At 43.9% G+C, this 25,246-nt stretch overlaps 1 protein-coding gene across 11 annotated transcripts in view; it reads left to right on the plus strand.

Moving 5' to 3' along the window:
- LOC139267444 (sodium/calcium exchanger 1-like) overlaps positions 1 to 25,246 on the plus strand; it is a 331,992-nt gene that overhangs the window by 230,314 nt on the left and 76,432 nt on the right. For 4 of the 11 annotated variants that reach the window (XM_070885768.1, XM_070885778.1, XM_070885769.1 and 1 more), the window contains 5 exons: positions 496 to 516; positions 3,116 to 3,133; positions 3,260 to 3,274; positions 5,494 to 5,562; positions 13,262 to 13,392. In XM_070885768.1, coding sequence (XP_070741869.1) covers positions 496 to 516; positions 3,116 to 3,133; positions 3,260 to 3,274; positions 5,494 to 5,562; positions 13,262 to 13,392 — 254 coding nt within the window. The remainder of the gene's footprint in view (positions 1 to 495; positions 517 to 3,115; positions 3,134 to 3,259; positions 3,275 to 5,493; positions 5,563 to 13,261; positions 13,393 to 25,246) is intronic. The other 7 variants (XM_070885771.1, XM_070885770.1, XM_070885774.1 and 4 more) reach the window with 4 other exon arrangements.

Raw genomic sequence — 25,246 nt, forward strand, 5'->3', positions numbered from 1 at the left:
TTTATATTTTTATGCATAGTACCCTGTACATTCGTTCTATTAAGGTTAGTTTTTATCTGTGGAGCACAAATAAAGATTTTAAAAATTAATTAATATTATCATAGGAAGTATTCTTGAAAAATTAGTTCCATTTTCAGTTAAAGGAATAATCAAAGAGTTGATTTTTAAAAGAATGCAAAGAAAGGTTTTATAGTTCTGTGTAATGATTACTCAAAATTAGTTCATCATGGTTTTTATTTTGACTTATTTTTAAGAAGTCAAGGAAGTTGGTCCATGGGAGAGTTATCCATTGCTAAGTATCTGCACATTTCTTCCCAGTACTAAATTAACCGGAATTTACAACACTGCCCCACATAGTTGAAACAATCATTGCACGTACCACACCAATGCTATAGGTGATTGAAGTTGTAGTTAACACATTTGTCTTTCTTTTTGTAACCCTTCCACTGTTCAACTATAAGTTCCTTATTCGTCTTACATTTGCTCTCTTTGCAGCGTTGTTGTTGAATGAGCTAGGTAAGCCTCCTTGTCTTCTGTTTCTGTTTGCTCTGTACATGAGCTGTAACATGCTAGCTATGGAACTGTCATACTATTGTAGAGATTTGAAGGAAGTTGCTTAAATTACATTTAAAGAGTAAATTTCTCCAATATTCCTTTTAAAGATCAAGCCTATTGTACAAGTGATTAATTATTAAGCTTCCCATAATGTCTTTGTGCATTTATCCACTATGTAGTGTGGTACTGAAACATATAAAACAGAAATGGTTCAGGTTTGAATCTTGTCTGTGCTTAGTTTGCCAATTGCGACCATAGAAGAACACGACTACTATAGTAAGCACCAGCACTCCTGAATTAGTCGGGAAGATTGGTCAGGTTCAGCTATGTAATGACACCATGCTGAAACTGTGCACGAGTGGATGCCATGTGAGGGTGGGACTGGACTTGACCAGGTGGCCCCATGATCAAATAGCCTGGCAAACATCTCAATTCACACATGTTATCAGCATACATATGGAAGCTGACCCCCATGCCCCTGTGTTCACAAACCTTTTGGATCTGCAAGCAAGATAGTCGAGTACTACAGCCACCTGTGTAACTGTAACACAAGCCAAGTCATCACCTCTAGATAACGGGAGAAAATCAGAGGGGAAAAGTGAATTGATTAACTTTAACTTACTTTTTATCTAAATTTGTTATTTTTTTATATTTAAATTTAAACTGAGATTGCTGATGACATTGTCAGAGAAAGGTGATACATAAGTATGAGGAAGTATAATTAACACACCATTTAAAGGATGAGATTAGAACCATGCCTTGCCTTTCAACTGAATATCTGCTGATGCCTACTCAACTCCCTAAACTACAGACTAGTTTCTCCTGACTAATTTTTTCAGTGAATGCTGATGAGAGGTTTATGAGGTCAGGGGCATGGGGTCAGTTTTCATGTGTGCTAATGATACCCAGCTGTACCTCTTCAGTTCTCTCAACCCCATGAACATCTCTGTGCTGTTCGAGTGCCTGTCGATCTTCAAGCTATGGATGAGTCAGAACTTCATCTAGCTGAATAAGAGAGAGACTAAAACCCAATATTTTTAGCTCCTGCCACAAACTCTGCTGCCTTGCCTCTGACCCCATCTCCTCCCCTGCCACATACTGAGACTGAATCGGACTTTGTCCTCTTGTTTGATTCTCAGACTTGACATCCTGTTCATGACTAAGAATCCTTATTTCATCTTCCACAATATTGCCAACCTCCATCCTTAACTCGGACCCAGTGCCACTGAAATCTTTAGCCTGTTTTAGTTATCTCTAGACTCGATTTCTCTAATGCCCTTTTCACTCCCAACCTCCACCCTCCTTAAAATCTTAACTGGTCCAAACCACAACTGCCTGCACCCTGCTCTGCACTAAGTCCCACTCATCTGTCACCTTTATCCTTGATGACTTCCACTGACATCCAGTCCCCCAGTTCATCCTGATAAAATCCCTCTATGGTCTTGCCCTACCATGTCTCTGCAACCTCCTCCAGTCTAATGTACCCTCCCTTGACTTTCAATCTTTTGAATTTTGTGCAAACCACCCTCCCTTTGTCCCATTATTGGTAGCAGAGCCTTCAGCTGCCTTGGTCCTACCCTCTGGAATTCTCACCCTATACTCCTGCAACTTAAAAAATTTCCTCAAACCATCTTTTCAACCAGGCATTCAGCTTTCAGCTACGCCTCTTAACCTCTCCCTCTTTGGCTTGTTGTCTCTTACCGTATTCCTATTTTTTTCCTTTCCTTCCTCCTGCCCCTCCCACTGTAAAGCATCTTGGGATGTGAGCCTTGAAAATGCTACATAATGTAATTTGTTGCTGGTAGTATCAACAGAAAGATAACTGGAAGGATATTGAACATTAATCAAATCCTTTGAAAGGTTATGGCTTCATAGATTCCTATGCTAGCACTATGGATAGAATAATGGGAGAGCTTGGTGGGACTGCTAATCCAGCACATCAATTTCCACTGTTATTTGGTGGCAGAAATAAATCCAAATAAAAACTTAGTGAGTCTTTTCTCCTCCAACTATATGTTCAAACTAAATTTGATAGGACTTATAGAATCATAGTATTTTAGAATAGTACAGCTCAAAAAGAGGCCATTTGGCGCATCGAGTTGGTGCTGGCTCTTTCGAGGAGCAATTCAGTTAGCCCCACTCCCTGTTCTTTCCCCATAACCCCTGCAGTTTTTTTTCTCAAGTATTTATCCCATTCCCTTTTGAAAGCTACTATTGAATCTGTTTCCACCACCCTCAGCCAGTGCATTCCAAATCCGAGCCATTCGCAGATTTTTTTTTTAAGAGCTTACCAAGGAGGGAAACATTTACTTAATGACATAATGCAAGTGAGCCAGCCAATACCTAGACGCTATTCGACAGTCATTTGAATATTTGTATGTAATGGTTACCATGAGAAGTGGAAAATAATAAACTCGATGATTAACGTAGTGTTGCCCATCAACAGGGCAATCCAGATAGGATTGTCTTTTAAAACTGTGCCAAGAAAATTCAATGAAAATTGTCTGCCATAATATAAATATATATTGAACAATAACAATATTTTTGATGTCACTATTAGGACCCTTCACAAAGACAGGTATGACACTGTTTATTAGACTCCTTCTTTAAATTCCAAATTGTTCTTTTTAAGTTTACAGTATTTTTAAGTTGTTCAATTACTCTTATTTTTGTTTCCCCTTTTACCCTCTTTTTAATTTTGAAGCAAAACACTTCAATGGTAAGATTTTCTAAAATGAATTTCCAGTACACTGTAATATTAAATATTAGATAAACATCATAGCACGTTATGATACTAACAAGATGATTAATAAATGATTTCCTGGTAAAGGATCCTCCAGGAAAGAGTGATCATAGCATGGTTGAATTTTAAATTCAATTGGAGGGTGAGAAAGTTATGTCTCAAACCAGTGTCCTGATCTTAAGTAAAGGCGATTACAAATGTATGAAGGCAGAGTTGGCTAAAGTGGACTGGGAAAATAGATTAAAGTGTAAGACGGTTGACAAACAGTGGCAGACATTTAAGGAGATATTTCATAACTCTCAACAAAAATATATCCCAGTGAGAAGGAAAGACTTTGAGAAGGGAGAATCATCCGTGGTTAGCTAAGGAAATAAAGAATGTTATCAAATTGAAAACAATGGCATACAATGTTGCCAAGATTAGAGAGAGAAGATGAATTATAAGAGTAAACTAGCAAGAAACATAAAAACAGATAGTAAGAGCTTCTACAAGTATATAAAAAGGAAGAGGGTAGCTAAAGTAAGCATTGGTCCCTTCAAGGATGAGACCAGGGAATTAATAATGGGGAACAGGGAAATGGCAGAGACTTCGGTCTTCATGGTAGATAATCAAAGGGCTATAGGAAGGGGGGAAGCGGGGAAAGGGGGGAAACTTAAAACAATCACTATCACTAAAGAAAAAGTACTTGGCAAAATAAGGTGGACAAGTCCCCTGGACCTGGTGGCCTGCATCTTAGGGTCTTAAAAGAAGTGGCTGCAGAGGTAGTGGATGCATTGGTTGCAATTTACCAAAATTCCCTGGAGTCTGGCGAGGTTCCAGCAGATTGTAAAACTGCAAATGTAATACCCCTATTTAAAAAAGGAGAGAGGCAGAAAGCAGGAAACTGTAGACCAATTAGCCTAACATCTGTCGTTGGGAAATATATTAGAATGGATAGAAGATAGACTAACAGAAAATAAGAGTCGGGATAAATAGATCATTTTCCAGTTGACAAACGATAACAAGTGTGGTGCCACAGGGATCGGTACATAGATTGTAGATTTATACAAAGATGAGTGGGAAAACAAGTTGTGAGGAGGACACAAAGAATCTGCAAAGGGACATAGACAGGTTAAGTGAGTGGGCAAACATTTGGTAGATGGTGTCTAATGTGGAAAACTATGAGGTTATCCACTTTGGCAGAAAAAATAAAAAAGCAAATTATTATTTAAATGAGAGATTGCAAAATGCTGCAGTTCAGAGGGACCTGGGGGTCCTTGTGCATGAAACACAAAGTTAGTATGTAGGTACAGCAAGTAATCAGGAAGGCAAATGGAATGTTAGCCTTTATTGCAAGGGGGATGGAGTATAAAAACAAGGAAGTCCTGCTACAACTGTACAGGGTATTGGTGATACCACATCTAGAGTACTGCATACAGTTTTGGTCTCCTTATTTAAGGAGGGATATACTTGCATTGGAGGCAGTTCAGAGAAGGTTCACTAGGTTGATTCCTGAGATGAAGGGGTTGACTTATGAAGAAAGGTTGAGCAGGTTGGGCTTATACCCATTGGAGTTTGAAAGATTGAGAGGTGATCTTATTGAAACATATAAGATACCGAAGGGGCTCGACAAGGTGAATGCAGAGTGGATATTTCCACTCGTGGGGGAATCTAGAACAAGGGGTATAGTTTCAGAATAAGTGGTCGCCCATTTAGAACTGAGATGAGGAGAAATTTCTTCTCTCAGTGGGTTGTAAATCTATGGAATTCTCTACCTCAGGGAGCTGTGGTGGCTGGGTCATTGAATATATTTAAGGCGGAGATAGACAGATTTTCGAGTGTTAAGGGAGTAAAGGGTTATGTATGGGGAGCGGGCAGGAAGTGGAGCTGAGTCCATGATCAGATCAGCCATGATCTTATTAAATGGCTGAACAGGCTCGAGGGGCCAAATGGCCTACTCCTGCTCCTATTTCTTATGTTTATAACATGGCACTAAAAGTCTCAGGGCATAAGATTTTAATAATAGCTTGAAATTCATACACATTGGTCTCTAACATTCAGATAATAAAGCCAAGTAAACAATTAATTCAATTATTAACCTATTATATTGACCCAAAATTTGATACTAACAAGATGAAAAAAATGTGTTTTCTTATTGTGAATGGGTTCTGAACAGGTAAATTATTTTATGCTGTGGATCATTTCCATGTTTTTAGGCCTTGCTATCTACAGGAAGGTTCATGTTAGGGACAATCCGATCCCATCTACTGTCATCTGCATTGCAGGTATAATGAGCACTTCTGTGTTGTAAATCACCGGCTGCACTTCAGTTAGCACAGAGGAACTGCACATTTTTTAAATAACTTAAAAATGCCTTTTTGACACATTCACTAGTCTACATTTCACACTTCACTCATTAGAAGTAATAACCTGTCAAAAGGGAATGAAGCACCATAATTATGTTACTACATCAATGTTCTAAAAGTTCTGCAGTGAATATAAAATCCTCCTTTACACTTTGTAATTGTCATCTTGTTACTTTGGCAGTTATTTGTACATGTTACTAAGGCCACTAGAATAATCCTTTAATTAATGTTAGGCTTTGCATGTATTGAACATTAACCATATACTGTACTATTCCATTCACTGGTAAATCAACTGACTGCTATTTGGACAAATTATGTATTTATTTTACTGCAATATTTAGATGTCAAATTCCAAAATAAATACAGTAAGTATATTTTAAGTGAATTTAATAAATATTTTAAATACACTTTTTGGTAAGTTATTATAGCATAGATGTATTTAAGGGAAAGCTAGATAAGCATATATGAGAGGATATGCTGATAGGGTTAGATGAAGAGGGGTGGGAGGAGACTCGTGTGGAGCATAAATGCTGGCATAGACCAGTTGGGTTGAAAGGCCTGTTTCTGTGCTGTAAATTCTATCTAAGTTATACTTAGGGCCTCTAGTGTTGAACAATTCCATGGACACAGATCACTGTAGAATTTAGTGGTTGTACAGAATTTCCCCTCTGTCATTTTTCCCATTATTCCTTCCATTCCAATTGTGTTGGAACAAATTCCCAATGTACCCAGCATTCGGATTACAAATGCTGTCACTGTCACCAACCTTCTATTCCTCATTGATTTGTAACTCTTTAATCCTTGTGTATTTCACAACTTTCACACTTTAGCTCCATTTGAAGTATGCATATTGTGAAATATATGTCAGGACTGTATAACTTTATTCATCTGTAGTTTTAGATAAACTCTCAAATTCTATTTAGTTTGTAAATAGGGATTAACAAACTACAAATGAATCAGGATTGGAAGATTGATGTCAGGTATTGGTTACCGAAGACTTCATGACCTAAGACTAGATGACATTTCACATGAGACAACAAAGTGTAAAGTGGCAGTCATTACTATGAACAGCTAAGATGACGACGCAGAGGCTAAGCACAATAAACAACAGTTTAAAATGCACATTTTTTTTCTAAAAGCAACCAGTTTAGTACTGTATATGGCATTTCTAAAATATTATTTTGAGAGGCCCAAACTCTGGATAGACATACCACAAAATCAACAGTCTCAGAATTTAGTAGGAGTTGCACAGAAAATGGCCTGCATGTACTGAAAAGATCCTGTGGACCCTGATTATATACTGAATTAAAACATTGGAGTGCATTGTAAGGCTTTAACACATTCAATACAAGTTTGTGCAACAGCATTCAAATGACTTAGAACACTTAACCATGACTTATGAACAATCTAAACCGTTATTTTACACTTCTGGGTGTCTATTATCCTATATGTAATACCTCTTAATACTGCATTAATGAAGCAGTTTATGATGTATTCCTCTGGAAACCGACTTGCTTGAAATTGATTCTAATTGAATTCATATTATAACTCTTCACATGTAATGTGCTAGCAGTTATAATCACCGGGCTACGATCTTGGTGGTTATGCTAGGCTCACGCCCACCAATGTACTCCAGCACCACGTCAGCTGGGGCTTGGGGGATCAGTGGGAGGGTACCTAATTTATATGGGGTTGGTGAGGTCCTGCATTACTGGACGCATCGCCGACATCTGCCAGCCTGCCAATCCCCCTCCATGCCCTCCCAGCCCCATGGGCAAGGGGGCTGATCCAATTCTTTTGAGAAACAATTCCCTTTTCTTCAGGATTCCATGGCCTCAACCCCACCCTTGGATTGACTCATCATCATCATCATAGGCGGTTCCTCGAATGAGGATGACTTGCTTCCACACCAAAAGGGACGAGTTCAATGAAGGACCCAATATTGCAGTCCTGAACTCCAATCGAAGGGATGAACGATGCCTGTGCGTGGATTTTTTTTAACGTGTGGTGACCGTTGCACATCAGCCACCACACGGGCTTGATAGAACTAGGCCTTTATCCAGTGGCAAGGGTTAACCAGGACCTAGTGCACGCACACATTGCAGTGTGGGCGGCCCTGTGCTGCCCCGGGCCATCGGCTCTTCTGGGCCCCGTACCCTCATTTGCCGCACCTCCGCTACGATCTCTCACTACTCCTCCGCCATAAAACACTCGCTGCACTTCCACCACGATCTCCCTCTGCACCAAACATTTGCCGAATCCCCGCCATGATCTCCCACCGAATCTCAGCCGCGATCCCTCATCGTTCCTCCGCTTCAGTCACTCACTGCACCTCCGCCATGACCTTCCCGCTCCTCTGCTGTACCTGGGCCCTGCCAATACTCCTCCCCACGCTCCAAACGGCGACCTGGGTCCTGATGACATCACCCGGTCACCCACCTCGAAATCGTCGCAAACTAGGAGCAACTCGCGCTGCAAGTTGTAGTGGTATGGCACTCCACTTCTTTTATAGCCCAACCTGCGGAGTTGTTCTCTCACAGGTCGGGGGGGAGCCACAATGTTCCAGGGCCCGCCGCTCCAGCTCTTTTATAGCCCAACCTGCGGAGGTGTTCTCTTGCAGGTCGGGAGGCTACAATGTTGACTAGCACCCAAATGGAGGCCGGTACGCTTCACTTTTCCCAGATTATCTGTTTCCAGTAATATACTGGGGGGGGAGGAAATTGCGTAGCGCCCCATTTGGGGGCAGTAACAGCCGCAAAGTGTTATCCTGCTCCAGACGCGGAAATCCCGCTCCGTGACCTAAATTCGGTGACCGCCCCCAAGATCAAGTGGAGCGCAAAATAACGTGCTCTGTGGAGCGTGAGCGGGACAGAAGGAATCAGTGAGGGGCGCAGTGCTATGCGGTTGGACTGCCACGTAAACAGGGCCCTCCCCTTCACCACCTTGGACCACCAGGGAGCGGAGTGCCATAGCATCAGCCCGGCACTCAAACGGAGTGCCGGGCTGCAATATCGCGGCACGGACCCTGCAATCCAACATGCAGCAGGCCACAAATTAGTCGGACGATTATTTTTTTTCAAAGCACCACCTCCCCTTTAAATTTTGCCCAGCGAGCGGCCTGCTCCCGAATTTTCGCTCTGAGGCGAAAATGGGTCGCTGCGTATGGTGATGACATCGCCGGCACAGCAGAGCGGGGTGCTACCGGTTACCGCTACCGCTAAACTCCTGCGGAATTTCCCGGGGGTTGACAGCGCCATGCCCAGGTGCAAACACCCTGAATTTCTCCCCCTGGGTCTGTAATGAGCTGGGTAGCGGAAACTCGAGTGTAGAGAATCTCCACCCCCTTGATTATGGTTTGAGATGCAAAGATGAGTTTGAGAAATGTGGCTGTTATAGTGTTCATCATTTTTATGCTTTTGTTGTTCTGTTAAACATGTGAGTAAATACTTCAGAAATATATAGCTAGATCTAATTATATACTTTGAATTTAAAAACCTCAGAACATTGAAAATTTACACTGTTACTATTTAATAAATTATGATGACCAGTTCTTGTTTTAGATAAATTAGTGATCTAAAGATTGCAAAATACAGCCACAGTAATCACAATATTACTTTATATGGGTCATCTGTAATGATCTTTAGAATCTTAAGAATTCAGTTGGAATTTAACCTCTTGGGTTTCCTCTATGAACTAATCAAAATTGATTTTAGAATGCCGACATTTGAAGATTTTTTAGTAGTTGGGTTTTTCTCATTTCTTTTCTTTAAGGCCAGTTGCCACCATGTGTTCTCATTCATCTGTAAGGCAGGACACTGGGCTATGGATCTCTTCATGACTGTTGTCAGTGCTGCATTGTGAGCTGGTACCAGGAAGGATGATTATCTTGAAATGAGCTGCAAAATGCAAATTTTTCCTTCCACTGCTCACTGAGTGACCCAGATGAGAACAGACAATACTCAAGCTACCCACAGTAGGAAGGTTTGAGTGACTTAGTGCTATCCTGAGACTCAATCCTAGGCCTTTCTCTTTAGTAATCCAGTACTCAGCCTCTTAAACTGTCCTCTTGAGTACTTGTGTCCAACTGAGTGGGTGTGGAAACTCAGTTTCAAAGATGGCCTGCAGTGGGCAATAAACCAAACATGCATTGTCACACATTGTACACCAGTAATTCAAGCCTATCTGTATTTGAAACTAAATTTGGTGTACCTGATGACATGTCACGGAGGAATATACTTTAAATTCATGATTCAGGTTATTGTTTGCAAAATAAATATTTTGATATACATGTTTTAGGTATGTAGTATAATTGTTCATATCACACGTGACTTCATCCCCAGGAACATCATGTCACAACAGAGGGCAGACAGCACTGCAAGAAAAATAACATTTCCCGGGGACATCACCGGAAGCAGTCCACAATCCACAACAACTTTCCTCACATTTAGAGTTCAAACTTATATATTTTTTATTGCTTTTATTTTGCATAATGTTTTATGTAAACAGAAGACACAACAAAGAGTTGTCTGATAGGATCTATTTCATTTTGGAACTGACCATAACTCACTTATGACTTCATTGCTCATGAGTTACTAGGTCAGCTCACTCTGGATTATAATTTGCAACCAATAGGTCCTAATATTGCATTCGCTATCTTTTAAGTGATCAGAATAGTTCGGCTGAGAGATGTTACTGAATAATTGATATAGTTGAGTAGGTTTTCTTCATATTATGCTCGGGTGTAAAAGATCACTTGGGTGTAGCATAGAGAAAAAAATCAGCCGAGGTGGATCACACATATTTATCGGAGCCTGCCTGATTTTCCTTCCATTAATTTAAAAATGGATAGAGAAATAGGCATGCTCCATTGCGCATGCCCAATTTTCCTCTATCTGCTGTGGCCAGGCGATAATTTCCACCTAGATGCTAGAAGAGGAAAATCTGTATTTATAGAGTATTTATAAATTAATAATTGCTACAGCAATTATCCATATTTATTTTACCTACTTGTATATATGAAAGAACATAGTATCACATAAAAATATCCTGTACAGCCTAGCAGTGTATTAACAAGCATATAACGCTAAGAAGGGAAACATTGCTTTGAAAAAGGTATGTTTTCAGAGTTTTGGGGCCCAAGTTTCGGGCCGAGCGTAAAACGGCACAGCCCGGACCTGGACCCCCGTTATTCGCGCCACGAAGTGCGCTTAAAAAAAACTCACCTATTCTCCGGCTCCCTGCAGGTCCTCTGGAGCTGAGCGCGGCGCAGCATGAGCTGTGGGGGACGGAGCCAGGTCCCTGCGCTGAAAACAGTGCCGGGACCTCTGCACATGCGCGCTACAGTGGGCGCGCATGTGCAGTAGCTCCAGGCGCCCAAAACTGTGGGAGGGGCCCAAAGCACGCAGTCCCTAGCCCTGGCTGAATGGCCTCACTGGGGCTGCGTGCATAAGGCTCACCTCCCACCTGACTGGACCTGACCCAACTTGACTCCCCCTCCCCGGACCGGATCCCCGCGCTCCCCACCCCGGCAACCCGACCTCCGCTCCCTCAACTCCCAGCGACCCGACCTCCCTTTTCCCTCCCGGCGACCCGACCTCCGCTCCCACTCCCCACCCCCCCGGCGACCCGACCCGACCTCTTCCCTCCCCCCCCCCCGACCCGACCTCCGCTAACTCCCGGCGACCCGACCTGACCTCCGCGCTCCCCCCCGATCTCCGCTCCCCCCGGCGACCCGACCTCCGCGACTCTCTCTTCCGCCCCCCCCACGCGACTCTCTCTTCCCCCCCACCTCGCGCGACTCTCTCCCCCCCCCCCCGCGACTCTCTTCCCCCCCCCCCCGCGACTCTCTCTTCCCCCCCCCCGACCTCCGCGACTCTCTCTTCCCCCCCCCCCGACCTCCGCGACTCTCTCTCTCTCTCTCTCTTTACTCCCCGGATCTCCGCGAACCCCCCCGGATGTCCGCAATCCCACCCCCCCCCCCGGACCCGGGACCCAAGACCCGACACCACCTACCTGTAAATCCAGCCCGAAGTCTTGGGCCCGGCCGTTCACTCTCCTCTCCTTCCCTCCCTCCTCTCTCCGTCCCTCCCTCCTCTCTTCTTCCCTCCTTCCTCTCTCCTTCCCTTCCCCCCTCTCTCCCCCCCTCTTCCCCTCCCTAACCTCCTCCTCCCTAACCTAACCCCCTCCTCCCTCACCCCCACCCCCCTCTACCTCCCTCCCCTCCTCTTCTTCCCCTCCCTCCCCCCCACCCCCCTTCTCCCCCCCACCTCCCTTCTCCCCCTCCCCTCGCTGTCAGAAACACAGACACTGACAGACAGAGTGAGAGACACACACACAGACAGATAGAGAGATAGAGACACTGACAGAGACACACTGGGGGGGCCATCCCAGCACTCTGTTGGAGGACTCCCGGTGCTGCAGTCGGTAAGTAGAAAATGTTTTATTTATTGATTTTTTAAATTTTTTTTATATTTTATTAATTTTTTTTGATTGATTTATTGGTTGATTTATTGATTTATTTATCATTTATTATTGATGATGGCTCTTTATTTGTAAAACTGAAGTGTTTAATGTTTGTAAACTTCCCTTTAAACCCCCCCCCCTTTTCCTACGCTTGATTTGTAACCTACGCCTGATTTTCTAAGTGTACATAAGGTTTTTCTGAGCGTACAAAAATCTACACTTACTCCATTCTAAGTTAGTTTGGGGTATGTTTTCGCTGCCTAAACTTTCAAAACGGGCGTAAGTGGCTGGACACGCCCCCTTTTGAAAAAAAAAATCTGTTCCAAACTGAAACTGTTCTAACTGACTCGAACTGGAGCAAACTAAATGCCGAGAATTGCAATTTCTAAGATACTCCATTCTAAACCAATTGCTCCAAAAAAACAGGAGCAACTCAGGCCGAAACTTGGCCTCTTGCACTGGCAACTTTGTATAGACACGAAGGATCTGAAGATTGATAGACAATACATATGTTAGTTTTATAAGCATATGATAAAGATGATGATAAAGAAAATGCTTTGATACTTAGAGATTTTTAGTTAAAGACTTTACCAGTCAGCTTTTTGCCATCCACAAGCATCTTCCATAATGTCCCAGCAAGTTCATTTCAAAGCTTTTTATTCATTCCTCTCTGATCTTTCGTGCAAAGCATTTCAATTCTAACCTGTCCTTTATGAAAAATGTAGTGTCTTGTGTCTTTCTTGATCTGGATCATCCTTTTATCTATGTGGTTTGTTACTAGATGTGCAATTGAGAAAATTACAATATGGCCTATTGCACTAGCCAGATTATTTGTAAGATGTGTTTTAATATGCTAATAAAAATAATTTTTAAGAATATTGTAATTTAAAAATTATATATATATACAATGTAAATATTATATATACAAGTGTGTGTGTCATGTAGAATAGGACTAAATTTAGGGAGCAGTGTGGGAAGCAATTACATTTTTCAGATATGGTAAGTGCAGTAAAGTGTATGTGATTTGCAGACAGCTTGGTAACGTTGTAGCGTGTACAAATAAAAATGTTAGTTTTATGTGGAAGTATTTTGTTTTAATACTATCTCTGCAGTTTATTTGTTTCTGTTGATATCTAGTTATATGGTTGTATTGCAGGTGATACAGAAGATAATCAGGCCGTATCAAACAAAGATGAGGAAGAACGGCGGATAGCTGAAATGGGCCGTCCTGTCCTCGGAGAAAATACAAAGTTAGAAATCATAATTGAAGAATCCTATGAATTTAAGGTACTAACTGCCAGTGTTATACTGCTGGTTCTCTGGTAAAAATATTCATCTAAATTGTTGCTGTTACATTCAGAGATGCATATCAGCAAGACCAATGAAACAAAGAGATCATGACTAAGTTCTCCAAGCAGCCTACCCATTATCTATAGACAGGCTGACACACAGCAATAATGCTATTTATGCATTTCCTTCATGAAAAGCACTCTTAACTTCAAAAATACAGTTTTGCATGAAGACGTGGTTGTATATATTTCAATTAAACATTCATTGCAAAAATATTTAGAAAGTATATGTACAATATATAGATATTGGGGTAGATTTTGAGGTCAACCACAGGGAGATAGCACCCCGACAATAGGAAACAATTAAAAGGCCTGTTTCAGCCATCGCTTGGCCGATGCTATACTCACCTGGGCTTACTGTTAGGCACTTGTAGAGCCCACCTGAGTCAGGCAGTAAGCCTGTTTAAAATGCAAATCAGGATCTTACGGCGTGCACAGAATCCGGTTTATCATCTTAGGACAGTAGTATCAGCTGGCAATCCAGTCGAGCAGGAGCTGACAGGTAAAGTTGTGCTGCTCCGGGCTCCACACAATCAGCCTGGGCTGCTGCTGCTCTTGTAAAAAAAATCCATTGAAACTCGATTACAATTATTCTTTACATTTGTACATTCCTTTTGTCTCCGGGCTGCCACAACAGCAGATAAATCAGTGAATATCTGGGAAGAATACTTTTCAAATTCTTCCTTTATAATAGTTCAGACAAAGGGAAAAAGAAATATAAAGAGTTTGGTGCACGTGGTTTTCCTATTTTACTGTATCCCTATTTGATTCAGAAGCAATCAAGGACCTACATGGGCTTCATATCTCAAGTAAAGCTTTTCAACATGGATGTATAGTCCAAAAGTACTAAACAACAACTTGTATTAATATAGCACCTTTAATATAGTAAGGAGCTTCACAGGAGTATAATGAGATTTTTAAAATTGACACCGAGCTGCATAAGCAGAAATTAGCGCAGGTGACCAAAAGCTTGGTCAAAGAGGTAGGTTTTAAGGAGCATTTTGAAGAAAGAGAAGTAGAGAGGCGGAGAGGTTTAGGCAGGGAGTTCCAGAGCTTGGGACCGAGGCAACAAAAGGCACGGCCACCAATGGTTGAGCGATTATATTCAGGGATACTCAAGAGGGCAGAATTAGAGGAGTGCAGACATCTCGGTGGCAGGGGGGGTGGGGGGAGGGGAGGTGGTGGTGGGGAGGAGATAACAGAGTTAGGGAGGGGTGAGGCCATGGAGGGATTTCAAAATAAGGATGAGAATTTTGAAATCGAGGCGTTGCTTAACTGGAAGCCAATGTAGGTCAGCGAGCACAGGGGTGATGGGTGAGCGGGACTTGGTGTGAGTTAGGACATGGGCAGCTGAGTTTTGGATTACCTCTAGTTTACGTAGGGTAAAATGTGGGAGGCCAGCCAGGTGTGCGTTGAAATAGTCAAAGTCTAGAGGTAACAAAGGCATGGATGAGGGCTTCAGCAGCAGATGAGCTGAGGCAGGAGCAGAGACGGGCAATGTTACGGAGGTGGAAATAAGTGGTCTTAGTTATGCTGCGGATATGTGGTCAAAAGCTCATTTCAAGGTCAAATATAACACAAAGGTACCGAACAGTCTGATTCAGCCTCTGACAGAGATTGGGGAGAGAGATGGAGTCAGTGGCTAGAGAACAGAGTTTATGGCGGGGACTGAACACAATGGCTTCAGTCTTCACAATATTCAATTGGAGAACATTTCTGCTCATCCAGAGCTGGATGTCAGACAAGCAGTGTAACAATTTAGAGACCGTGGAGGGGTTGAGAGAAGTGATAGTGAGGTAGAGCTGGGTGTCGGCAGCTTACATGTGGAAACTGACTCCGTGTTTTCGGACGATGTCGCCAAGGGCAACATGTCGATGAGAAATAGATCCTTGGGGGGGTAACAATGTGGGGGTGGGAAGTGAAGCCGTTGCAGGTGATTCTCTGGCTACGATTAGATAGATAAGAATGGAACTAGGCAAGTGCAGTCTCACCCAGCTGGACAACGGTGGAGAGGCGTTGGAGAAGGATAGAATGGTCAGCCGTGTCAAAGGCTGCAGACCAGTAAAGAAGGACAAGGAGGGATAGTTTGCCTTTGTCACAGTCACAAAGGATGTCAGATTAGAGGGATTCAAACATGGAATTGCGGGAAAGATGGGCATGGATTTGGGAGGCAACAACGCATTCAAAGACTTTGGAGAAGAAAGCAAGGTTGCAGATGGGGTGGTAGTTTGCAAGAACGGAGGGGTCGATTATTGATTTTTTGAGGAGAGTGGTGACAGCAGATTTGAGGGGGAGGGGCACAGGACCTGAGGAGAGAGAACCGTTAACAATGTCAGCTAACATGGAAGACAGAAAAGGAAGTTGGGTGGTCCGCAGTTTGGTGGGAATAGGTTCAAAGGAAGTGGGTCTCGTGGCCAGGATGAGCTTGGAAAGTTCATTAGGGGAGATCGGAAAGAAAGTTAGTGAAGGATACTGCAAACGCTTTAGAGCTTTTATTGTTTTGAACAGACTGCATAAATTAAAGTGAAGTGTTGCACTCTATCTAATCTACTGATTGGCTCTTGTGTTGGTATAATCATATTTCTTATATAAAGAAAGACTTGCATTTATATGGTGCCTTTCACAACCTCAGGACATCCTAAAGCACTTTAATAAAATTTGAAGTGCGGTCATTTTTTTAATGTAGGAAATATGAGTTTGTAGTTTTAATCTGATTTCAGCCTGTTAGTATGATATTTTCCACCAGTTGGAGAGATCAGAAGAGTATGGAGGTGTTGTGTATCTGTAAAGCATGCACTCCCATGTTCCGCCACTCCCCTAAAGTCTCAAGGGATCCCAGCATCCCTTGGGAGCACTGTATATAAGCCGGCCCCGAAGGCCTGTTCCTCGCTCTGGAGTGTCTTAATAAAGACTGAGGTCACTGTTATTTTAACCTCCCTGTGAGCAGTCTCATCTGTGTTAGGAACACAATAACTGGCGACGAGTATACGAATCCAATGCAAAGATGCAGCAAACTGTGGGCATCCTGGAGAAGTTCTCGGAGGGTGAGGACTGGGAAGCCTATGTCGAACGGCTTGACCAGTACTTTGTAGCCAACGAGCTGGATGGAGAAGGAAGCACTGCAAAAAGGAGAGCGGTCCTCCTCACGGTCTGCAGGGCACCGACCTACAGCCTCATGAAGAATCTTCTGGCTCCAGTGAAACCCACAGATAAGTCGTATAAGGAGCTGTGTACACTGGTTCGGGAGCATCTTAACCCGAGGGAGAGCGTGCTAATGGTGAGGTATCGGTTCTACACGTGCCATCTGAAGGTCAGGAAGTGGCGAGCTGCGTCGCCGAGCTAAGGCAACTTGCAGGACAATGTGAGTTAGATGGCTACCTGGAGCAGATGCTCAGAGACTTTTTTGTACTGGGCATTGGCCACGAGACCATCCTACGAAAACTTTTGACGATAGAGACACCGACCCTCAGTAAGACCATTGTGATAGCACAGGCGTTTATGTCCACCAGTGATAACACCAAACAAATCTCTCAGCACACAAGTAAGTAGCAATGTTCATAAATTAACTGTAAACTGTGTTTGCGAGCAGAAATGTACAGGGCAGAAACCACGAGTCTGTAACTGCCAGCGAGCCTCAGATGACCCAGATGACTCAGAGTCCGCAACAAAGGATAAACGCAAGGCAATTCACACCTTGTTGGCGTTGTGGAAGCTTCCATTCAGCCTATTCATGCCGCTTCAAAGGGTATTTTGCAAGAGCTGTGGAACAATGGGGCACCTCCAACGAGCTTGCAGACAAGCTGCAAGCTCTGCAAAACCTGCTAACCACCACGTGGCAGAGGAAGATCGGTCCATGGTGGATCACAGCAATTTCGAGCCTCAGAGAGAGGAGGCAGATGTTGAAATATACGGAGTGCACACATTCTATAATGCTAAATATAAAATTGAATGGTTTACCCATAGTCATGGAACTGGACACAGGCGCTAGCCAATCCATCATGAGTAAAAAGCTGTTTGAGAGACTGTGGTGCAACAAGGCACTCAGACCAACCCTGAGCCCCATCCACACGAAACTGAGAACGTATACCAAAGAGCTCATCACTGTCCTGGGCAGCACCATGGTCAAGGTCACCTATGAGGGCACGGTGCACGAACTGCCACTCTGGGTTATCCCGGGCGATGGCCCCACACTGCTTGGAAGGAGCTGGCTGGGCAAAATCCGCTGGAACTGAGATGACATCCGAGTACGATCACATGTCGATGAAGCCTCATGTACCCAGGTTCTCAACAAATTTCCTTCCCTTTTTGAGCCAAGCATTGGAAACTGTTCCGGGGCGAAGGTGCGGATCCACTTGATCCCTGAGCCATGACCCATTCACCACAAGGCGCGAGCGGTACCTCACATGATGAGAGAGAGAGTGGAAATCGAGCTGGACAGGCTGTAACGCGAGGGCATCATCTCCCCAGTGGAATACAGCGAGTGGGCCAGCCCGATTGTTCCAGTACTCAAAAGTGATGGCACGGTCAAGATTTGCGGCGATTATAAAGTAACTATTAATCGTTTCTCGCTACAGGACCAATACCCGCTACCTAAGGCAGACGACCTATTTGCGACGCTGGCAGGAGGCAAGACTTTCACCAAGCTCGACCTGACTTCGGCCTACATGACGCAGCAGCTGGAGGAGTCTTCGAAGGGCCTCACCTGCATCAACACGCACAAGGGACTGTTCATCTACAACAGATGCCCATTTGGAATTCGATCGGCTGCAGCGATCTTCCAGAGAAACATGGAGATCCTACTTAAGTCGGTACCACGCACGGTGGTTTTTCAGGACGACATATTGGTCACGGGTTGGGACACCGTCGAGCAGCTACAAAACCTGGAGGAGGTCCTCCAGCGACTGGATCGTGTAGGGCTGCAGCTGAAGAGGTCGAAATGCATCTTCATGGCAACAGAAGTGGAGTTTTTGGGGAGAAAGATCGCGGGGGACGGCATTCAGCCCACATACGCCAAGACAGAGGCTATCAGAAGCGCGCCCAGGCCACAGAACGTCACGGAACTGCGGTCGTTCCTGGGACTCCTCAACTATTTTGGTAACTTCCTATCAGGGTTAAGAACCCTCTTTGAGCCCCTACATGTGTTATTGCGTAAAGGTGAGAACTGGGTATGGGGGAAAAAATCAAGTAATTGCTTTTGGGAAAGCCCGAAACATTTTATGCTCCAACAAGCTGCTTGTATTGTATATACTGTGTAAAAGACTTGTGCTAGCAGTTGATGCGTCGTCGTACGGAGTCGGGTGTGTATTACAACAAGCTAACGTTGCAGGGAAGTTGCAACCTGTCGCCTATGCCTCCAGGAGCTTGTCTAAGGCCGAGAGGGCTGACAGCATGATTGAGAAAGAGGCATTAGCGTGTGTGTTCAGGGTAAAGAAAATTCATCAGTACCTGTTTGGCCTCAAATTTGAGCTGGAAACCGTTCGCTGAAAACAAGGGGATAAATACTAATGCCTCAGCCCGCAGACAAAGGTGGACACTCATGCTATCAGCGTATAACTATACCATCCACCACAGGCCAGACACCGAGAACTGTGCGGATGCTCTCAGTCAGCTACCATTGCCCACCATGGGGGTGGAAATGGCGCAGCCTGCAAACTTGTTGATGGTGGCGCAGCCCGCAGACTTGTTGATGGTCATGGAAACGTTTGAAAATGATAAAACACCTGTCACGGCCCGCCAGATTAGGACTTGGACCAGCCAAGATCCTCTGCTGTCCCTAGTAAAAAAAACTGTGTACTGCATGGGAGCTGGGCCAGCATCCCCGTTGAAATGAAAGAGCTAGTCAAGCTGTTCCAGCGGCGAAAGGACGAGCTGTCCATTCAGGCAGACTGCCTGTTGTGGGGTAACCGCGTAGTGCTACCCAAAAAAGGGCAGGGAGACGTTCATCTCGGATCTCCACAGCACGCACCTGGGTATAGTAATGATGAAAGCGATAACCAGATCCCACGTGTGGTGGCCCGGTATCGACTCTAACTTAGAGTCCTGTGTATGGCAATGCAGTGTGTGTGCTCAGTTGAGCAACGCGCCCAGAGAGACAGCACTGAGATTGTGGTCCTGGCCCTCCAGACCATGTTCGAGGATCCATGTTGACTATGCGGGCCCGTTTCTCGGTAAAATGTTCCTGGTGGTGGATGTATTTTCAAAATGGATTGAATGTGAAATAATGTCGGGAAGCACCGCCACCGCCACCATTGAAAGCCTGAGGGCCATGTTTTCCACCCACGGCCTGACATACTGGTCAGTGACAACGGGCCATGTTTCACCAGTGCCGAATTTAAAGAATTCATGAGCCGCAATGGGATCAAACATGTCACCTAGGCCCCGTTTAAACCAGCCCCCTATGGGCAGGCAGAGCGGGCAGTACAAACAATCAAACAGAGCCTTAAACGAGTCACAGAAGGTTCACTCCAAACCCGCCTGTCCCGAGTACTGCTCAGCTACTGCACGAGACCCCACTCGCTCACGGGTGTCCCCGGCTGAGCTACTCATGAAAAGGACACTTAAAACCAGACTCTCGCTGGTTCACCCCAACCTGCATGATCAGGTAGAGAGCAGGCTGCAGCAACAAAATGTAAATGATGGTCACGCCACTGTGTCATAGGAAATTGATTTGAATGACCCTGTGTATGTGCTAAACTATGGACATGGTCCCAAGTGGATCGCGGGCACAGTGTTTGCTAAAGAAGGGAGTAGGGTATTTGTAGTCAAACTAGACAATGGACAAATTTGCAGAAAGCACCTGGACCAACGAGGCTGCGGTTCACAAACTGCCCTGAACAACCCACAGCAGACACCACCTTTTTCGAGCCCACAACATACACCCAAAGGATCAACGACACCACCCCGGACCAGGAAATTGAACCCATCACGCCCAACAGCCCAGCAAGGCCAGGCTCACCCAGCAGCCCTGTAGGGTCAACAACACACCAGCCCAGCGAGGGCACAGCCAACACACCAGAACAGATATTTGTACCGAGGCGGTCCACCAGGGAAAGAAAGACTCCCGACTGCCTCACCTTGTAAATAGTATTCGCTTTGACTTTGGGGGGGAGTGATGTTGTGTATCTGTAAAGCACGCACTCCCAAGTTCCGCCACCAGGGAGTGCATCCCCTGAAGTCCCAAGGGATCCCAGCAACTCTTGGCAGCACTGTATATAAGCTGGCCCCTAAGGCCTGTTCCTCATTCTGGAGTGCCTTAATAAAGACTGAGGTCACTGTTACTTTAACCTCCCTGCATGCAGTCTCATCTGTGTTAGGAAGGTATTCTGTATTATTTCTGGTACACGCATAATAAAAGGTGAGACTGAGTACTGTGTACAATGAGCAAGTGTGACCTTAGCTCCTTTAATAAGATTCCAGAGTGCAGGCCTCGTGGGTGGCCTGCTTATATACTGTGCTCCCAAAGGATGCTGGGATCCCTTGGGACTCCAACAGGTGGGGCCTCTGGTGGTCAGATGTCATGCAGGTTACAAAGGGTTAAATACATAACAATTTCCGCATATACCCAACACCAAAAGAGCCCAGTGTTTACCTAGTGGCCTGCTATCATAGATGCCATGCACATGGATGTGAAGCTCCTCTCCTCCCCTGGAGTTCTCAGTGCTGGGTCAAATATGAGATGGAACTTGACATGAATTGATAATGGAACCTATCTCTGGAATTTCCACAAGGTCGGCGCAGCGCAAGATCAGTGAAACACTAAACTTGCTTTTTACTGCTCCTGGCACAGCGGCACTAGAACTGGAAAGGTTACCCAATAAAGCAAAAAAATTCAACTGAAATGAGACTTTCCCACATTTTTAATCCTGAGCTTGTGTAAGTGCAGTTATTTAATGTCACATATGTGGGAAATATTGTGAACATATCCTTCTAATACCTTACCTTTTTATTATCACTGTATTTTAAGGGTTCTTTCTATAGACCTGAAACATTCTAACAAGTCAATATCGGGCCAGATTTTGCTGTCAAAATAATGTTCAATGTTATTTATGCGTAAATGATACAGCAACTTCAGAGGAGGGGCAGATACATGGTTAAATGTGAATATCCAAAAGTTGTTGTCCGTGTTGTGCCACTCTGCCATTAGTTCTGCCAAAATGGCATCTTACTGTCTGCCTCACCATTGAAATGCATTGAATGGTGTGAAATTGCTGTATTCTAACCTACGTAAACTAGAGGTGATCCAAAACTCAGCTACCCGTGTCCTAACTCGCACCACCTATGCCGCTCACCTATAACCCCGTGCTCGCTGACCTACATTGGCTTCCGGTTAAGCAACGCCTCGATTTCAAAATTCTCATCCTTTATTTTCAAATCCCTCCATGGCCTCACCCCTCCCTATCTCTGTAATCTCCTCCAGCCCCACCGCCCCTCCCCCCCCCTTCGCTCCTCTAATTCTGCCCTCTTGAGCATCCCTGATTATAACCGCTCAACCATTGCTGGCCATGCCTTCTGTTGCCTAGGCCTTAAGCTCTGGAATTCCCTGCCTAAATCTCTCCACCTCTCTACTTGTCTTTCCTCCTTGAAAACGCTCCTTAAAACCTACCTCTTTGACCAAGCTTTTGGTCACCTGCGCTAATTTCTACTTGTGCGGCTTGGTATCAAATTTTTTATCTCATAATACTCCTGTGAAGCACCTTGGGATGTTTCACTATGTTAAAGGTGCTATATAAATACAAGCTGTTGTGGTTGATTGACAGCAACCTCAGCCTGTCACACTATCTCTGCCTATTGCTTCCAAGTTAGGACAAGCGTAGAGTGGGTGAGCTCCCAGCACAATGAGTCAGATGTTGGGAGCTCGGCAGAGAGGGCAAGAAATAATAGGAAAGCTGCATAAATTAAAAACATGCAGCCAAGAAATATATTGGTAACCTTTACAAAGGTTGCTAATATTTCTAATGTACTAGTGGATGTTCAGGTAGTCAAAATCAAGTTCTGTCTTCAGGTCAAACAGGCTCAGAGGGTGAGGAATTAATTGGACCAAGGTAGAAGAAGCAGGGGAGGGAAAAAGAAGGAAGGGAGGGCCATGAAAGAGAACAAGTAAGGGGTGAGAGAGGGAGATAGCACGGGGAAAGAATGGAGTTGTGAGGACGGAGACAGAAAGGGCCAAGCTACTTTGGGGGAGTAGGAAAGTATCGCAACTGAGAGTGGGAAAACGAACTCATTGGGAGGTAGGGCAGCTGAAAAAGTAGCTTAGTGAAAGGTTTGAAAATTACCTTTCATTATAGAAATCTCACAATTTTAATTTCCATTGAAATCAATGGAAATGAAAACTGGAAGGTTTCTAAAAACCAAATGGCTGCCTCTGTGCTATGAAGTTATCTGATATACATGGATACTAAAGTATTTCATGGAGTTATCTTTAGTTAATTATGATCCACCAGGCAAAATAAAGTTCATTCCATTGATTCTTTGGCTAGCTATAAACCAGACTCTGAAGAGTTTCAGTTTATCTGCAAGGCTGCCATGTGGAAAAGTCTGTATACTTTCATCAAGCTTCATCATATTAATTTGACAGCTCATGAAAGAGGTACTTCTGAGCTGCAAGCTGTCCTCAAAATTTTATCAAAGTTTTCCACCGCCATTGTTCTGCTAGTTGGATATAATTAATTTATATGCGGAGGATGAATAAAGAAGAATGATGGATTACTTATCTTAAGAATAGTCCTCCTTATTCTTTAAATACAGTTCATCTACTGCATACAAATCTCCATTTGGCCTTTCTCTGTCTAACCTGGAGTGCTTGGAGTTTTTCCATTATTTTTGTATATATTTGCCTCATTGTAACAATGCCATCTCCTCTTCTGTCTTATCCATGAAAAAACATATTTGGTATTCTGGGACTTGTTTTTATACATAGTGGGGGTTGGAGAAGATTAATAAGATATTAAGGGAATGAACTTTATTTTGCCTGGTAGATCACAATTAGCTAATGATAACTCCATGAAAAACTTTAGTATCCATGTATATCAGATAACTTCACAGCACAGAGGCAACAAGGATGCAGAGTTTTAATCTTATAAAGACCCTGTGGTTTCTCCTTTTTGGATTATGTCATATTTATTTGTACATGGAAAATAAACTACGTTAAAGGAATAACAATGTTTGTTAAGATAGCTAGGCTGACCATGGCTTGTCGAAAACCTTACAATTTAACTCTTCATTCTGCACTTCCTACAGTTCTGTGTTGCTCCTTTATTCAGGTCTTCTCATACACAATCCAGGCAGGTCAACGTTGTCATTCCATGACATCTGCCTGTGCATCTGCCCATCCTTGGCATATTTTCCTAGCTAGACCATTCCCCATCATCTCCTGTAGTTGCCAGTCTACAGCAATAATGCTCAGCCTATTGCAGTTTTTTTGCTGTAACATACTATTTTAGTGCAAGCAGGCCTCTCTTTCCAATTGCTTCGGCTTTGTTCACTCTGTCTTTACAAATTATATCCATTATCTTCTTTGTACAGCAACTTCCAAAAGCATCCTGGCTCTGCTCCCTTTGTCAGGTCCCAGCACTCAGCACCATAAAAAGTGTCAATTAGGCATCAACTTTATAAGCTTTCCTTTTCACATCTCATGATATGTCACTCCTTCTGCTGGAGTGTTCTTGTTTGTCTAAAATACTTCCAGACGTCTCTCCTAAGAATCCGAAGGTTGTGGGTTCAAACCTCATTATAGACTTAAACACACAATCTTGGCTGACAGTTCTGACTGGGCCTGTATTCACTGGAGTTTAGAAGAATGAGAGGGGATCTCATAGAAACATATAAAATTCTGACGAGACTGGATAGGTTAGATGCAGGAAGAATGTTCCCGATGTTAGGGGAGTCCAGAACCAGGGGTCACAGTCTAAGAATAAGGGGTAAGCTATTTCGGACCGAGATGAGGAGAAACTTCTTCGGAGAGTTGTTAACCTGTGGAATTCTCTTCCGCAGAGAGTTGTTGATGTCAGTTCGTTAGATATATTCAAGAGGGAGTTGGATATGGCCCTTACGGCTAAAGGGATCAAGGGGTATGGAGAAAAGACAGGAATGTTTCAGTGCAATACTGAGGTAATGCTACATTTTCGGAGGTGCCATCTTTCAGATGAAATATTATATTGATGCCAATTCTGCCTGTTCAGGTGGATATAAAAGATTCCATGGCACTATTTGAAGAAGAACAAGGCATTCTCCAAGTGTACGGATTAACATAACTTCCTCAATCAACAGAGCCAAAAGAAACCGATTATCTGATCATTCATTCGCATACTGTTTGTGAGACCCTGCTGTATGCAAATTAGCCAAAAACAATGACTGCACTTCAAAAGAAATCCATTATTGTAAAGTGCATTGATGTCCTAAGAGAGCAATAAGGTGCTATATAAATGCAAGTTCTTTCTAACTCCAGATCTCGCTCGGTGGTGTTATGGGACCATACCACTCGCCTGACCCCACACTGCTCACTCACATGATAAACTCCTCATTTCCATGTTGGAAAACTGACTGCTGCCCAAACCTTGTAGGAATCACTACCTGGCTGGCGGGCAGGAACGGGATTTCAGGTGGCAGGAGGCTCAAAGGATCTGGCACTAAGGAAGTGGTTAGGAAAGGACTCTGGATGGCATCACCTTTCAGAGGGAAGCCCAGCACAGAGGAGGCCTATGCTTTCCTTGTAGGGCATGGAGGAGCACTCTTGAGCCTCCAGGTCCATCAAAAATTTTAAATAACACAACTTCCTAGATCTTTTCTAGGCGTGC

The sequence above is a fragment of the Pristiophorus japonicus genome, chromosome 7 (assembly GCF_044704955.1).
Source record: "Pristiophorus japonicus isolate sPriJap1 chromosome 7, sPriJap1.hap1, whole genome shotgun sequence".
Taxonomy (NCBI): Eukaryota; Metazoa; Chordata; class Chondrichthyes; family Pristiophoridae; genus Pristiophorus; species Pristiophorus japonicus.